Genomic DNA, 18,121 nt, shown 5'->3' on the forward strand with positions numbered 1-18,121 from the left:
TTTTTTTTTTTTTTTTTTTAAATGGTCTTGTTAGTTACAGCCCACTGGCTTTGTTGTTAAGGCTGGACGGCATTGTTCACGGCATGCTGATTCAAATGATTCTGTCTATTGAGTTATTCCTTCTGCAAAAGTGATTAAGTAATCTTTAATTGCCTTGAGCGTGTTTGTTATGTACTGATAACTCACTAGTACTGCCTTTCAGCCTTTAGAAATGTAACTATCAATTTTTATTATGGTAGAAATTATTTGAAGAATGTGCTGAAACATCATACTGGTATGAGCTGGGAGTAAAAAAAAAAATCAGTCCAACTTATATCTTAAGCACCCAGAATAGCAATAAGAAAAGACTAATATTAAGATAAAGGAAAGGACACACCAGAGAATCCTTTAAAACTACATAAATAACATGTAAAGATTTTTTTTTATATAATTCTGAAGTCATTTACTTTATTATTATTCTAATTTTCTCTGTGCAGTGCCTACCACAGCAGTGACAATAACTTCTTCAGCAGAGCTATACAAAACCACAGTGTCAACCACTAGCACTACATCACAGAAAGGTCCCATAAGCACAACATTAGCTGGAGGAACAAAGGAAGGAAGCAGAGGACCCAAGCCACCGCCACCAGTTTCCACAACCAAAATTCCTCCTGTGACAAGTTTTTTCCCTTTGCCAGAGAGATTCTGTGAACCGACTGAGGCCAGGGGGATTAGCTGGCCTCAGACACAAAGAGGAATGATGGTTGAACGCCCTTGTCCCAAAGGAACACGAGGTATTGCCTTTAAAAATATATCTTGATTTCAAGCAGACATTTCAAAAGCAATGTGCTGCTCTCTCATGGTGAATTTTTTTTAATCTCAAGCTGTCTGTTACATGATTTTTTATTACTTGGAGAATGCAGTATCTATAGGCAATGGTCAAGTTTTAATCTACAAACGGCATTTGAGTGTAGCTGCAGAATTACCTTGTGCATGTGCTTTTGAGAGGTCAAATTTTAGGGCTTTGCTTGAGGACTGTTGAGAAATATGCTTACAGCTGCCTTTCTCGTTATGAGCTCCCCTCTGGATGAGCTCCAGGAAAAATCAAGGGCTTTTTGTTTGTTTGCAGAAAACGTCTGGTACTTTTCACTGACTTTTTTTATTGCTGTTTGTAATCTACATTATTTTCTTATGTTTTTGTCAATTATTGTCAACTACTGCCATTAGCAGCATTCAGAATTTAACATTTCTTGGGAGCACAATGTAGCTGATCTCCTGAATGCATGTGGAAAAATGGTTTCCGTTTCACTGTAGTCTTCTACATCTGTTGTAGGAACTGCCTCGTATCTCTGCGTGGTCTTAACGGGAACATGGAACCCCAAAGGCCCTGATCTTAGCAACTGCACCTCACACTGGGTAAATCAGCTGGCTCAGAAGGTTGGTTGAAACCTTTTAATCTGGTGTACAGTAGTGATTAAGGACTTTAACTCTGAGCATTAATAATTCAGCTTATGGAAGCCGTCTTTAGTACTCTGTGTTCATTTAAAGCAGAAGGAGTTATGTGTACTTTGTGTGCAAATCATTGGCTAACAGTTCGGTTCATAAGTGTGTTTTGGTATGCTCTCCCTCTAAGTTCTTGTATTTAATCTATGATTTTGTGTTTTCATCACTATTTAAAGCAAAGTAGCTTTGCTGGTGTTCAAAAAACAAAAGCTATATTTGCTTAATAAATCAAATATTACAAATCACACAGCAAAACCGGTGGTATACAGCAAGCTTTTTTGATTCAGGAAAAATTATACTGTAATAAATAGATTTTTGTCTGAGTGCATTAATAACAGTGTGATTAGAGCGCAGAGCCACTTTCTGTGTTTTCCCTCCCTACTGAGATTTACTAAGTTTATGAAAACTGGATAATTTGTTGTCAGTACCAGGCTACTTGACTTTCAAATGCCTCAAGCACTAGTATGAACAAATAGATTTCTTACTGTCTGATAATGGCAGTAAAATAAAAGTGAGGATGAATAGAAGATCTAGCCCAGAAGTCCCAGTCTGATTTCTGGTTTTGATGGCTGTTAAGAACTGCTTTTGTGTGTCATGGATCTAAGAACCTTTAATCTTCTGAGATAAAGAGAACATTATTGGTCTCAATTAGTTGCAGATTTCAATGTATGTGCAAATGGTTATTTCACCACAACAAAGGTACACAGGGAATTGGAATTAGGAGCCACAAGCAGAACAAGGGACCCTGCTGAGATAATATAAATTGTCATTTCAGATCAGAAGCGGAGAAAATGCTGCTAGTCTGGCCAATGAACTGGCTAAACACACCAAAGGACCGGTCTTCGCTGGCGATGTTAGTTCATCAGTGAGGCTGATGGAGCAGCTCGTGGACATTTTGGATGCTCAGCTGCAGGAACTGCGGCCCAGTGAAAAAGACTCTGCTGGAAGGAGTTATAACAAGGTACACACCTCCTGTCACCTTCACCTGCTGGGATAACCATTGCCCTTGGTTTTTTTATTTTTTTCCTTTCAGAAAAAAATCTATACTTTGTTCCCGTGTGCATATCATTCTGGAATAAACATGTAAGAGAAAACAGCAGTAAATACATGGCAGAAAGTTGCAATTACCTTCTTTAGGGAATAAGATATAATTCACAATAGCTGACTGGTCCTGAAATACATAGCTGTGTCCCTTATTAAAATCTGAAACGTGTTACAACTAGTGTGAGGGAAATGGGCATTAGCTCTCAGAAATTCTGTAACAAATCAGCATGTTTATCCAGTGATCCTTTTAACCCTGAACATGTAATAAAACCAGTGGGATTCTGCATGGGTGCAGGGCTGTATTTTAATCTGACTTCCTGCAGAATAATAGCGCTTTCTTAGCCTTTTAAAGACGCCAACATCGCTTATAATTGATCTTTATAAAAATACCTTAATACGCATATCTAAAACACAAGTAAGTGTTTTCTCTGGAGTGATGTTTCAGAGGAAACATATGTCTTTCTGGTTAAAATACAAATCACAAGTGTTACTACCATTCCTCTTTTTCTCAGAGGAAATGCTGTATTTCTCAGCTGCTTCCTTGTGTCAACTTAGTCAACAAGCTAAAGACAAAACAGTTTTTCAGCCACCTTTAGAGAGAGAGCTCCACACACTCCTCTGTTATTTTGGCAGTAGTTTTATTTACGATCCCTAGCTGCCCTTAAAAGAGTTTTCCCAGAGACAGATCAGGTGCCCACACAGGGATTTTCTCCTTTAACCTTTTCACACAAATCCCACAGTTTGGGCAAAGATATCAGGGAACCTGTATAAAGGTTGGGGGAAAAACATTTCCTGTGTGATTTTTTTTGTAGTCCTTACTGGACAGAAACTACATTCATGTCCAGGCTATAGTTCAAATTCAGGATTTGAAACACCAGACTAATTTTTTGATATTTCTAAAGCTTTCCAGAATGTGTCTAACTTCTGATTTTCTTTTTTCTTACTAAAAAGCTCCAAAAACGAGAGAAGACATGCAGGGCTTACCTTAAGGTATCTCTCCTGTGCTGTCACCCTGCTTTCTCCCTGCTTCAGCAACCTGCCACGCTTTATCATCTTGCTGCATGATCCTATGTATTTCAGTCTTTGATAAATGTGTATTGTGCCCCATATCAACTGTACAAATGTTGGCTTTGCACAGGTATAACACTCAGAAAAAAAAATTCAAGATCAAAGTTTATACCTCTTTTACCTCAACTTGTTCAAAACTAAAAGAGCAGAAATGGTTCTTATCTGAATTGGAAGTAACATGTCTCTCATAATGCAACTTTGGGTAGAGGAAAAAGCTGGCAACTTAACAGAAATTACTTCAGCTTGGTAGTATTTTATATCAAAGACTGTTTGGAGTTAATTTGCTTGCATGAAAAATGTACATTATATAGCCTGCTTTGTTCTTTGTGTATTGTTATATCTAGTAAAATCACTCTTTCTTACAGTTTTAAGAGTTGTTACAAAGGCCAGATTCAGTGACTTCAGGATAAACTGTAAAGACAAACATTTCTCTAACTTCACTAGTAAAATGTGTGCCACGTGTCCCATTAACCAGGCTATATGGAAGGCATGTAACACATTGTTACCCAATTTTCAGTTTCTTTCATCTGCTGTAGAATGGTTGTCCGTAGTGGCCAGCTTCTGCTCTGCAGTACAATGCCACTGATGCCACCTCGCGCCTTTGAAGAAGAGAAAAAAGTCCTAGAGCAGATCGTGTCTGGTGCTGAAAAATTATATTGCACATTTTTTCAAAGTTTCTTTTGAAATACTGATTTTTTTCTTGAATACTTTACCTCTGAGACAAAATGTAAGAATGATTTTTGAAAAGAACTTTGAAATACTTTGCAACATAATAAATGAGACTCTTACTGAAAAGACATTTCTCTGTACAAGGCGCTTCTGTCTTTTATACTTCAGCCCAGGAAGGGGATGGGAGATGTCCAGTAATGCAAAAATTTGACAGAAAGAGGCAAAGATCTGGAGAGTAATTCATTTCTCAAATAATAATAATTGTAGTAGGTTTTTATTAGAAAATATTTTTCAATAGTAAAGGGAAATCCAACAGATACAATTTGAGTAGACTGAGTTTTTATACTTCATTTTCAATAGTAAACGTGAGTGTGAGCAGAGCAGTAATGGGGTTGCTCTGACAGATGCATCACAGGAGCCATCTCGTTTTCCACCGCCTGCTCGCCTCTCTTTGAGAGGAGAGAACACCTCAGAAATATTACTGGGCAGGTGATCATTTTCCACAGGAAAAATGCAGAGTTAGATTATCCCATAATAAATAAAAAGCGTTTCCAATTAATGAATGCATACCGCCAGTGCTATATGGAGATACACAAGAAACCATAGCACAACCTTAATTTCTGACTGGTGTAATTTTCTGTAGGTCTCAAATGGGCTTCTCTGCTTAGATAAGACTAATAAACCTCTTGAAATTACAAATCAAAAGCTGACTTACACTATGCAAATGAAGCAAGTTCCCACTTTGTGTGACAGAGGATTCATTTGTACCTCAGATTAGAGGCTCCGATCTGTATTTCTTGGTGACTAATGAATCTGGCCTCTGCAGACCAATTTCTGTTCCACTCTAGTTAATGGCTGCAGCAATATCAGTGCGAGCATTTTGACTATTCTGTCTCCCATTAGAGAAAGAAAAAAGGCTTTAATGCCACTTCGAAGTATCTTCCACCTGCCAGGAAGGTCGTGGTGGCTCACAATGCAGACAGAAAGAGGATATTAAAATGGATTAGGCTAATTAATCTTAGTCTGAGAATAGCCTTGACCAACTTTTCCTGTTGGTTTATTTGCACAATATAGTATTCCAGACCGACAGCTTTCTGTTTGTACAATGTGTTCTGTTTCCATCCCCAGTGCTTTTAAATTGATCAAACAAATTATATATGTGCTTAATGACACATTATGACTAGGTAAATGGGACAGAGTAAACAGGGTGTTTCAGCAATGCATGGCGTACTCAATGCACAGCATACTCAATGCACAGCTACATTATGCATTAATGTAAGAGCCTGCCTTCAATTGATTAACTGATTACTGTGATTGATTGGATTATTTTGTAAAAATAATGTAATCATGTCACTGAATTCTTCTTCTTCCTTATTTACTGTTACTTTATATGCAGCTTAATGAACCTTAAAACATGATGATAGAGTTGTTACAAGAAAGACTTTTTAAAATGGCAGCTTTATTCAGTTTTACAGTTTTGCCTTCACTGATAACAGGGACAGTCAGTGGGCATCTTGTTTGCTCTATTGATTTCCTTTTTTAACTGACCTTTGTGCAGGAATGGGAGTTAGTAATCTTTTTAAGTATCTATGAACAGGTACAGGAACAGGACAGGGAGTAAGAGTAGTCTGGGCTAATTTATATCCACTGACTCAGCTTCATTTCATGCCTCCTGTAATAAAGAAGGCAGTTTGTCATAGAAAAGTAGTTTATAGTGCTACAGCTGCATGAGTTGGGCTAAGTTTCCAGAAGAGTATTGTTGTCATTTTAGCCTAAACTGCAGAATGCCAGTTTTGGCGTTAGTATTTTTAAATGGAAGTTATACATTTTGACATTAACTTTAAGATGAAAGCTTCAGGCAAAACTTCTGGCATTTATTTTTACATTTTTCAGCACATTAATAAGACTGTCGTTATATCTGACACGAGACAAGTCAAATCTGCATGTTTACCACTTAGAGACCACACAATGCTAGTGGCTAACTGCACTTCTATTAATGCTAATCCAGCAAGAGGATGGAAAATATTTTTATGTTGAAAATAGTTTTCTAGTGCCATTAAATCATAGTAAATCATTCTGACAGTTAAGTATTATAATTGTCACCCGATAACGTTGGAAATTTTCCCCAGCTGCCTAGGGCAATCAGACCTAATGATAGTTTTCTAATGAATGCAGGCAATTGTGGATACAGTGGACAACCTGCTCAGGCCTGAAGCTCTGGAGTCCTGGAAGGACATGAATTCTTCAGAACAAGCCCATGCAGCCACAATGCTACTTGATACGTTAGAAGAAGGGGCTTTTGTCTTGGCTGATAATCTCTTAGAACCCACCAGAGTCTCAATGCCCACAGAAAATATCGGTAAGTGATTGTTTTTTAAAGTGTAATTTAAAGTGTTGTGGATTGCTTTATGCAAAATCAGTTAAAAATGTTCCAAATAGCCACATACTCTTTGAAAGCTGAGCTGCGCAACATTTGGTAGGAAGGTAAATGCTTCTAAGTGGGGGAGACACGCTTTTCTTGTTTAGTTCTTTAAAATTAGCATTCTTCTTTTGTGTCATTAATGCAGTGTAAAATGGAAAGTAGTTGATGTTGCAACGTTGATTTACCACTGAAAAATCATTAGCAGAACGTATGGGTATGAAGAGTGCTTAAATGGCAGAGTATGGATTTTTTGAGGTAACTGCTTTCTGTAGAGCTGCAGAAATGCTTTCCTGTTATATATAATCTGTTCCTAATGAATTTAAATTACTTTTTTGCAGCATACTCTGCCAGTTAAATACTGGCACTCAGAACATAGGCCAAATGTTTATATTAAACATGACTGCCTTCAGGTAAAAGTGTGTTCAGTGAACTACATCTCCCATAATGCAGAATAGCTATGCTCCAGAGACTGCAAAATAGCTGAAGATAGTTGGAGCATAATTTGGAATTTAAGTGATGACAGAGAAATGAAGGGGTTTGGTATTAGAGATGTGCAAATATTGGTACATGGGATGTGTTAAAGCAAAAATCATTGCTATGCATAAAATAATTCCTTCATCTTATTACAGAGATGAATCTAGTCTCAGTGAGGTACAAGGAAGCTGAAAGTCTGCTAATTTTAGGGGTACCGAGATGGAGACTGCAGAAATGAGACTTTTCATCTTTCAGTGTCTGCATGTTTGTAGCTGTAGAAGATGATTCCTCCTAGTTTTTAGTTGGAGTAGGAAGATACTGGGAAAAGTTGGGGAAAGGTGTTACAGCCCATTATCAAAGTAACTGCACTGCATTCTGAAGGAATGTGGGTAGAATCCCAGAAATCTCTCTCAGGATGTACACGAGCAGTTCCATGGAGCTCAGGAGACTGAACATCAGCTCTTCTGATAAGCTGACTCCAAATCATAGTTAGATGCCACGGGAGTCTGAAGTCCTAGCGCACGTACATATGTGTGGCTTAGAGAAAGAGAAATCATTCCCTAATTTCATACCTTTTGTATGCCTATAGTTTAGACCTATAGTTAGACCAGTTTAATATAATGTAGATACTTGTCAACAAATTGACCAGTTTACCTACATGATTTTACATAACCAGGGGGATCCGGCCATCTATGGTAATCCCATGGAAGCTTCCCATTATACAATATGTTATAAAATTAAAATTTAAGTTTAAGGCTGAGTTGCATCTAAGTTTTCAATTGAAATATTTTTTAGCAGAACCAATAAAATGGTTTCCTACAAACCTTTATACAGAATTAGATTTAGAAAAAAATCAGACTTTTTTTAGTTACAAATACAGATTTTGCTAAATACACAGCGTAAGTATACTTAGATATTAATTTCCTGACGGTTTGGAAAACTCTTTATATCTAAATCAATACTTAAAGTTCTACATTTGTTACCAGAGGACACTGCATAGACATTAGGAGCTTCAAAATTAACATTTCTCTGCAATATGTGTGTGTGTTATTTATAAGTGGATGTTTTGGGGGTACAAATTAAAACCAGGTTTGATGTCATGTTATCAATATTACAATGCTGTCATGTGCACTAGGCTTACTTTAGTTAAAGAAACTAACTGTGTGCTTGAAACATTGCAATACGGATTTGTCTTGGAGTGGCAAATGAGGACAGCAGTGTGAGAAAACTGAATAGAGTGGGGGGAAATATTGTCATCGGGCATATTGCAAGAGACTTGCTCTGCATTCTCCTTTTTTAACACTTTTTTTTTTTTTTTTCTTCCCTCTGGTCTGCTTAGTTTTGGATGTTGCAGTGCTCATTACTGAGGGCCAGGTGCAGGACTTGAAATTTCCTCAGGGCAGTAAAGGAGGGAACTCGATTCAGCTCTCTGCAAGCACCGTGAAACAGAACAGCAGGAACGGTGAGTCTTGGGCACAGAGCACTGAAATTCCATTAACTTGTATAAAACCTACATTACCTCCCCTAGTTAGAATATCAAAACAAAACACAACAAAACTGCTCCGTGGCTTTTTCTCAAAGATCGTGGGTACCTGGGAGTTTTTCTTCAAATCCATAGCCTGAAAATGCCTCTCTGTTTACTGATGCTTTATTATCAGTTCATTAGAGTACGGGTTGCTCTGTCTTGCTGTAGCCCTCTGTGGCATGACGATGGAATTTTTTTCTTTTGTAGGATTAGCAAAACTGGTTTTCATCATTTACAAAAGTTTGGGGCGTTTTCTCAGTACTGAAAATGCAACCATAAAGCTGGGCAGCGACTTCGCTGGGCGGAACAGCACAATTGCAGTCAACTCCCACGTCATCGCAGCCTCTATCAACAAGGAGTCCAGCCGGGTGTACCTGACTGATCCTGTGCATTTCACGCTGGAACACATTGATGTGAGTTATGCTAATGAATTAATGGGAAGGTCATAAAATCAGCAAGAGAGAAAAGCAATGCAGAAAAATAACCTTTTTTCCATTTGAATTTTAAATGTTGGACTAGGTCAGAGACACAAGCTTAGTTAAGTCTATGAACATAAAATTAAATGAGCCTGGTTCAGTGATTATTAGAACTTAAGTGTATTCTTAATGAAAGCTAATTCAGTAATCAACATGAAAATGTAAATGACTAATTTGTTTCTAACTGAAAATTAACTCTTACCTTAGTAGCAGGGTAGAAAATAACACTTAAGATTCTTGATGGCCTGATGTAGCAAAGTTCTGGAAGCCTATACAAATTGCTTAAGTGCATTTATTCAGTGAAAAACAAAGTATTATATCTTGACTTGTTATACTTTAAATTTGTGTATACTTTCTTCATGGTAATTTATTTCATGCATTTGCTTAGTTTTGGATGTTGCAGTGCTCATTACTGAGGGCCAGGTGCAGGACTTGAAATTTCCTCAGGGCAGTAAAGGAGGGAACTCGATTCAGCTCTCTGCAAGCACCGTGAAACAGAACAGCAGGAACGGTGAGTCTTGGGCACAGAGCACTGAAATTCCATTAACTTGTATAAAACCTACATTACCTCCCCTAGTTAGAATATCAAAACAAAACACAACAAAACTGCTCCGTGGCTTTTTCTCAAAGATCGTGGGTACCTGGGAGTTTTTCTTCAAATCCATAGCCTGAAAATGCCTCTCTGTTTACTGATGCTTTATTATCAGTTCATTAGAGTACGGGTTGCTCTGTCTTGCTGTAGCCCTCTGTGGCATGACGATGGAATTTTTTTCTTTTGTAGGATTAGCAAAACTGGTTTTCATCATTTACAAAAGTTTGGGGCGTTTTCTCAGTACTGAAAATGCAACCATAAAGCTGGGCAGCGACTTCGCTGGGCGGAACAGCACAATTGCAGTCAACTCCCACGTCATCGCAGCCTCTATCAACAAGGAGTCCAGCCGGGTGTACCTGACTGATCCTGTGCATTTCACGCTGGAACACATTGATGTGAGTTATGCTAATGAATTAATGGGAAGGTCATAAAATCAGCAAGAGAGAAAAGCAATGCAGAAAAATAACCTTTTTTCCATTTGAATTTTAAATGTTGGACTAGGTCAGAGACACAAGCTTAGTTAAGTCTATGAACATAAAATTAAATGAGCCTGGTTCAGTGATTATTAGAACTTAAGTGTATTCTTAATGAAAGCTAATTCAGTAATCAACATGAAAATGTAAATGACTAATTTGTTTCTAACTGAAAATTAACTCTTACCTTAGTAGCAGGGTAGAAAATAACACTTAAGATTCTTGATGGCCTGATGTAGCAAAGTTCTGGAAGCCTATACAAATTGCTTAAGTGCATTTATTCAGTGAAAAACAAAGTATTATATCTTGACTTGTTATACTTTAAATTTGTGTATACTTTCTTCATGGTAATTTATTTCATGCATTTGTTGTTAGTTTGGTCTTTTCTGTTTTCATGTCTCACATAGAGAAAGTAAATAATCACTATTGTGGTAGCGAAAATATGATTGTATTTTCCTCTCATTTTGCCTCTTTTTTAAAACCTATTTTGATTGTTTTTTATCAAAATAGATAAGCATTGAGCAATGAACTTTTTCCTGATGTCTGTTCACATGACTTTGGCCCGACCAAAGCTGAGAATCAAAGGAAAAAGATCACATTTCCAAATTCTCAATTATAGGAAAAATATCATTAAAATAAATTCACAGTCCTAATTTTGCAGAAAGCAAAAATGGCTATAATGTACCATCGGTGCATAAAATCGTAAGATGAAAATTGTAATTGTTTAAAGTTGGGTCTACAGTAATTGAGACTACACTTTAGAGTGTTTCGGACTATAAAGTCCCTTTTAAACTAGGTGTCTTCCTTGTATTACATAGTCCACAGTTTTGCTGATGAAAAACTTTATTGTCCGAAACATGCAAAGTTTAATCTGAATTACCCTTTACACATATTAAACAATTGTTATTGCCATCTTAGTGTGTAAAATCCTCATTTTATGTTATCCTTTTATCTCCCAGCCTGACAATTATTTCAATGCAAATTGTTCCTTCTGGAACTACTCAGAGAGGACGATGATGGGATACTGGTCAACTCAAGGGTGCAAACTGGTTGACACAAATAGAACTCATACAACGTGTGCTTGCAGTCACCTAACCAACTTTGCAATTCTTATGGCTCATCGGGAAATTGTGGTAAGTAATGATGTTTCTAGCCCTCGGCAGGGAACAAACTTTTAAAGATTTAGCTTTACATTTTTAGCAACATCCAAAATTGCTGAAGTTTCTTGGATATTTGTAGCCTCTACCCACTCTTTCCAAAACAATTTGCTTTCTGTAGCACTTTTCTTCCTCACCCATAAAGTTACAAGCAAAATAACAGGAAACAGAAACAAGGCAAGACAAGAGTTTTCTTCAAGTCATATCGTAAAGTTACTGACCAACCTTAGAACTGGTTTGCAGACTTCCCCTCAGTACAGCTGGAGAGTATCTGTCAGGGCAGCTGTGCAGGCTGTTCCCTGGAAGCACAAGTGCCAGCTCTCCTTAGAGCAGGAAGGTCAAGGAGCTTCCATACTGGTTGTTTAAATGCCTCTTCATACTTTGAAATTTTACTGTCTAATTAAAGCACTTATTGGATGTCAGGGGGCCTGTAGCCTGCAGTATTTGCAAGGATGTGCCACTTTTCATAAACCCGTTGTATTTGGAAAGGTCACTGAAAATATAACTGAGATGACAAAAGTGATTCTGTCACAACTGAAGCAAGGAGCCTTCTTTAGCTAAACATGGGATTAGAGATGGAATTACACACGTAACATATTCTGCATTTTGTCCTAATCATGTGTATATTGTTGCTTCCTTCTCTGCTGTGGACTCCGCATGTTGCAGGTAGAAAAGAACATGTACTGTTATAGGAGGACCCAGGGAAAGCTCTCCTCTCTGTTTGCATCAGAGCCTATTGGCACTTTCAAAATGTTACGTTTCTCTATTTGTTCTTGTCTGACAAGTTTACAGCGAAGAAAAGTAAAGTCATAAGAAAAGTAAAAATGCTATCTGATCTGGCTAAAATAATCACTTTTTTTTCTCAGTCCTGCTCATCTTGTACTTACCCTAATCTGACTCTTCTCAGAAACTGACCTGAGACTGAGAAATTACTGAGTGCATTTTGCCCATCTCACGTTATGAACAAGTAACTTGTCTGGATGCTACCTATGAAAATAGGTTTTTGTTTATACTCATAAAGAGTCATATTAATTTTCTCCATTCTTGGTTATTTCTAGTACAAAGATGGAGTGCACGAATTGCTCCTCACTGTCATCACCTGGGTGGGAATTGTCATCTCTCTTGTTTGCCTGGCCATCTGCATCTTCACATTCTGTTTTTTCCGTGGCCTGCAAAGTGACCGTAACACTATTCACAAGAACCTTTGTATCAACCTATTCATTGCTGAGTTCATTTTCCTAATAGGCATCGATAAGACAGAGTACAAGGTAAGTTTTCTGTGTGTGTACTGATCCTGTTCTCTGAAATGACTGTTTGAAACGAATTTGAATTAAAACATGACAACACTGCCAAGCTATCAGGATTCTGACACAGCAAGGCTGAAATAGAAGCTCAATGTGAAAACAAAATAGACATGTTCATAAATACTATTTACATACATCAAAAATATCACCATGGCCTTAATTTTCCACTTACAGTAATGTTTTTCATTTTTGGTTGAGAAACATCAGCTATTAATGAAGCAGGTGGCTTAAACTTTTGAAAGAGGAGATGAAATTAAGTGTTGATATGCTAGGAACATATATATGTTCTCTCTATGTAATAATATGTCTCAACAGCTATTGATTACTTTTTTGTGCATATATTTTAGTACAAAGCCTTACTTACATATTTACTCATTTTTTGCACTGCACATTCATGTAAGTTTTTGAATTCTGTCATTCAGAAGTGATTTATTGGGTTGAAATCTAATAATTCAGTGGAGTTTCATCCAGAGTTCAACCAAAAGGGAGAGAATTCAGATTGATTTCTGTTACAACAGTGGAAATTTCCAAATTACAGCAGATAAAAATGGCATGATGGCTGCTTTATAATTTTAAATAAGCAGTATTACATTATGCATCTAGACCCAACTTTTCATGTCTCAGATTATCAAAACTGTAAGTCCTAAAACCATATCAGTTTCAAAATAAAGACTTATTTATAACATTGAAAAGTCTACTCTATAATTGAAGATTGGGGGTGAGGGCACAATTTCCTTATCTTCCTAGACTGCTGTGGTGATAGACTGCTTAGGTGAATTTACTTTCTGCAGCTACTGCGAACACATTAGTATTTGAAAATGTTCAGAGTGTGTTTTCAGGTAGGGAAAATGCTCTTGCATTTCTGAAAGATCTCTGATAGAAGTATATGCTTTTCTGTTACACACTATTTAATTAGAGCTGTAATGGTGTGAAGAATTTGTGGTTTATATTTTCGCCTTTCTTTTTCTTTGCAGATTGCATGTCCAATATTCGCAGGTCTCTTACACTTTTTCTTCCTGGCAGCCTTTGCCTGGATGTGTCTAGAAGGAGTGCAGCTTTATCTAATGTTAGTAGAAGTATTTGAAAGCGAATATTCTAGGAAGAAGTACTATTACGTTGCTGGCTACCTCTTCCCTGCTACAGTAGTTGGTGTCTCAGCAGCTATTGACTATAAGAGCTACGGAACAGAGAAAGCGTAAGTAATTGCAAGTGACCTGAGTGTTTTTCAAGTGAATAATTTTTTAAAGCCTATTAGCTGTCAGAGGGTCCCTGACAGACTAAAATGCCATCTGAAAGCTTTATTGGTAAGAGAATGGCAATGCTGTGCACAAATTACAATCAAGTCTTTTGTAATTCTCTAGGTTCAGAGGATTTGTACTCTAGAGAGACCGATTCTAAATTATGGTCTTTCTTTTAACACAAAAGATTGACCTGAAACAAATTGAAAAAGTAAATAACTTTTTGGCCTCAAATGTATATTAAGTAAAAATTCTCAACTTAAAGTATCTGACAGGCCTAACCACCCAGTTTTAAGCTAATGCTTCATTAGATCTCTTTGTTCCAACTGCCCCTCTAGCTAACTCTCGTCCTGAATTCTGACAGTACAATATTCCAACCCATATGTTTCACTTTGATAATATTTTATCAGGCGGTAGAGCAGGATTAAAATTAGCCACTGCCTTTTATTTACAAAAATACAGATACATATAGAAAGTGACAGAAGGTAGACAGAAAACATTTCTGAGGATTTGAATTGCCAGAGGCATGAATTTGTCTTCCAATAGTATTTACTTTCTCCTTTGATGAAATTAGTTACAGAATGGGATGATACTGTTGACTACAAGTAAGCTGCTTGATTTTGCTACTGATGAAAGACAAATAAGAGCCATTCAGCAGGGAACTGGGCTGTATGAAAAACGAATCGCTAAGTGAAGTCAGCCCTAATAGGTTTACATGTCATTTAGTCTGGTATCATATGTATTCTTTCTCTACTGTTCAACTCCCAGTTGGGGCATTTTATTTATACCATATTATTTTTCAGCAAAACATGGCATCTGAACATTCTCTGTCTTGTATTCCTCAGGAGTAAGCGCTTTGTATATAATGTAAATTGAAAGCAGATTTTGAAGATTACGTGGAATTACAGGAAAATCTGTGAAAAATATTTACTGATGTTAGATTCATTAGTCCATGATAGCACCTGTGACAAAACCTTGTGACTGGTTTTGTTTCTTCTCATATGTTAGCTATTCCTGATGATGTGTTTTTAAGCCCCATAGTGATATTAAACAGGACTCATCGGAAGAGTTTCAGGTTAGGAAAAGTTGTCCATGGACTAAGTGGTACTGTGCAATGCTTATCATTGTTTACTGACGAAGTATTAGCTTAAGAAGTTTTTTTGCACTTTCCATTTGTTGGACCAAGGTGTTAATGGAATTGTTCACTTTTCATTCTCTTTTTTCCATGATAGTTGCTGGCTTCATGTAGATAACTATTTTATCTGGAGTTTCATTGGACCTGTTACCTTCATTATTCTGGTAAGAACTTGGTTTTTTCTTTTCCTTTTAGGTTGCCTCAGAGCAAAGTTAAAAAGATTGAATAACATCAGTCAATACCATCCTTATTCACAAGACATTTCATAAAAATGCTTATAAACAATTTGTAATGTGACTGATGGTTATATAAATGTTTAGAAATCTTTAAAGAGTGCTGACCAAATGATTAATTGTCAAAGCTGTGGTGGCATAGCCATTTTTTCCTAATGGCTTGAACTCTGAAGGTCGTATTGACGTGTAGTCATATGAAAAATCAATGAAGTACTAAACACAGGGTTTTTTTAAAGGAACCATTATTATTGCTTTCAATTGAGTCACTATTGTACACGTTCCAGAATTTAACTGCTAATTATCCAACATAATTATCTCAAAAGAGTGTTCTAACGCATTGGATAATTAAGTAAATCTTACATTTCATTACACTTACAGAGTATCTGTATGTGTATTTGCATATGCATATTTTTCCATGACTACTTCTGTGTGTATTTATGCTACATGTATGTCAGACATACAAGTTCATCTGTTTTAGTATAAATAATAGAATATTATGTAACTAGTAGAAAGTATATACATGTTTTTGCAATCAGTTGAGTAAAGTCATATGCATGGACACCCATCTGTACACCCACAGCTGTGTGCCCCATTGTCCATTCAAGACTGAATGTTGTGTTCATACATCAATTATCCATTATCTGAGCGCTTTCAGGTAAAAAGCGCATACTCATCTGTCAACCCCGGGCAAAACCATCTCCCTGTTATATCAGGCTAATAATACCAACACTACACAACATACGAATTTGGAAGGGAAGTAAATGCAAGATGTGCATTTTGACTTACCTTGTACTTCTCTGCTGGTTCAGTGTCTTCAAAGCCTGGCTATGCTTGGGAAATATTCTAGAAGGCTGGTGCTGGGGACATAGCCTATGTACATAGAGAGCTTTTCTCATAACTCCTCATAGTTTGGAAGGATGAAATAATTTGTTTTCATGCTTTTGAAAGTCTAAATAGTCACCTGTTCTCCTGCCATTATACAGTTGTAGAGATCTGAAATGTTTGGTTCCATTGACTTTCCAGATGCATTAATTGTATTTTGTCATTATTATTTTTTCAGCCTGAAGCACATGCATCAGGCATAATTTTGAAATTTCTTGACTTCTATAGATCTATATGCCAGATATATTCTTTCAATACTTTTTGTAGCTTCTATATATAAAAATAAATTTTTGATACTTTGATTATGGAACTCTCTCTAAAAAATATACCTGGCCAGTATTTTGTAGGCACTTTATTCCTTCCTGGTATCTTCAATATTGAAATAAGCTTATATATATTTAGATTGGTTTTACTCTCTGTTTATATCAAAAACTATTTTAATCGTGGAGCAGTCACTTAAGAAAGATAGTTGTGCAATGTAGAAGTTGTTTGAGTTCGTTGGCATATTTTCAAAGAAATAGGCGTAGATGCCAAAAGTCATGTGTATAGGTTGAATTAGAAAAATTACGGCATTTATAAGATTTAAGGATAAACCATAATAATTGTACAGAGTTTATTTTAAATACATTTAAATTAAATCAAGTCTCAGGATGATAGGGATTCTTTTTTAATTAAACCTACAGTTACAATTGAAAGATACGTTTAGCTTTTTCAGTATGATTGACAATATTTTTCAGCAGAAAGTTGTTTCTTGCAGTTGCTGTAATCATTACTAGAAAATTGTTCTAAGTTCCATGCTACAATAGTTCAGTTACCTCAGGTCTGATTGTGGTGGTGATAATTTTGCTTTTTGTGCTTAGCTTTTTATTTTATTGTTATGGGGAGTATTTTGCTAAGTCACCTCTATTTCTCTCCCTTGCTTTAAAATAACATTTCACGTGGGGAGCTTTGGGCATTGCTCACGGCTTTTTCACTTCCTCATAACCAGGTCAGAGTGAGAATAGAGGTGAAGGACATTTAATCATATTGACCATGTACAGACATAGTTCACTATTATTTACTGGCCATGACATTATTATCCTCCAGCAAATCATTTAGGCTGAGACGCAAAAGGCCTTTGGGAGTAGTATTCCCAACTTCAAAAATATGAAACAGCAGGTAGCAATCACAGCACAGTTCCTGGGAGTAATTCTTTTCTAGCAATTGCTTTGCCCTCTAATCGTCCCAACTGAGAAAGCAAGAGAGACTGGAGGAAGAAGTGTGAGAAGTGTAATGGCTGAAAAATAATATGTCATGTGCAGTGTAACCTAAGAAGAGCCATATTTGCAGAGTAGCTCACTTAGTAGCATGTGAGAATTTCACCTTGGTAGGCTTTTTAACATGTTGATCAAATCATTTTTATGATTCTCAGTTTAATAGTGAACACACGTAAACTTTTTTGACAATGTTACTTCTTTAATTTACAGATTTTTCTCTGAGTTTATAAGCATTTGGTCTTGTGTCTGTATACAGGTTTGCACAAAGTGAGGATGGGAATTATAGGGTGGAAGTATGAAGTTCCTTAGTACGTCTTCTGAGGAACTTTCAACTTCCCTATTTCCATAGCCTGTCATGCCTTTGGGCACCAGGGTTATTATATCTATGAGAAAAGAGCATGTAAGTAATGAGCGGTGGGAAACCATTAGTATGCCTGAAATGGTTTAATGAAAGCTTGGATCATGATACGTCAGGAGCTGTTCTTATCATTTGGACAGCTCCATCTGCATCTTTAATAATTAATTCAGTTCAGTAAGAGTTCAGCATGCACACTCATTTAGAAGCCTTCTTCAGAGAGCACCTCTCTCGCTGCCAGTCCCAGAGAGAAATAGGCTTCTGCATGGCTAAGAGCAAAGATCTGGAGATACAAGAGCAGTTTTAGAGCTGCATTTGCCAGGTAACAAAAGCTCC

The 18,121-nt window shown here is 36.8% G+C and overlaps 1 protein-coding gene across 17 annotated transcripts in view; it reads left to right on the plus strand.

The window, feature by feature from the left end:
• ADGRL2 (adhesion G protein-coupled receptor L2) overlaps window positions 1–18,121 on the plus strand; it is a 182,980-nt gene that overhangs the window by 142,468 nt on the left and 22,391 nt on the right. For 14 of the 17 annotated variants that reach the window (XM_014939231.1, XM_014939232.1, XM_014939220.1 and 11 more), the window contains 11 exons: window positions 477–773; window positions 1,313–1,416; window positions 2,258–2,443; window positions 3,478–3,516; window positions 6,439–6,622; window positions 8,499–8,621; window positions 8,892–9,097; window positions 11,185–11,358; window positions 12,441–12,650; window positions 13,661–13,881; window positions 15,157–15,223. In XM_014939231.1, coding sequence (XP_014794717.1) covers window positions 477–773; window positions 1,313–1,416; window positions 2,258–2,443; window positions 3,478–3,516; window positions 6,439–6,622; window positions 8,499–8,621; window positions 8,892–9,097; window positions 11,185–11,358; window positions 12,441–12,650; window positions 13,661–13,881; window positions 15,157–15,223 — 1,811 coding nt within the window. The remainder of the gene's footprint in view (window positions 1–476; window positions 774–1,312; window positions 1,417–2,257; window positions 2,444–3,477; window positions 3,517–6,438; window positions 6,623–8,498; window positions 8,622–8,891; window positions 9,098–11,184; window positions 11,359–12,440; window positions 12,651–13,660; window positions 13,882–15,156; window positions 15,224–18,121) is intronic. The other 3 variants (XM_014939221.1, XM_014939226.1, XM_014939230.1) reach the window with 1 other exon arrangement.

This window comes from Calidris pugnax, unplaced genomic scaffold (genome assembly GCF_001431845.1).
Source record: "Calidris pugnax isolate Ruff unplaced genomic scaffold, ASM143184v1 scaffold18, whole genome shotgun sequence".
Taxonomy (NCBI): Eukaryota; Metazoa; Chordata; class Aves; order Charadriiformes; family Scolopacidae; genus Calidris; species Calidris pugnax.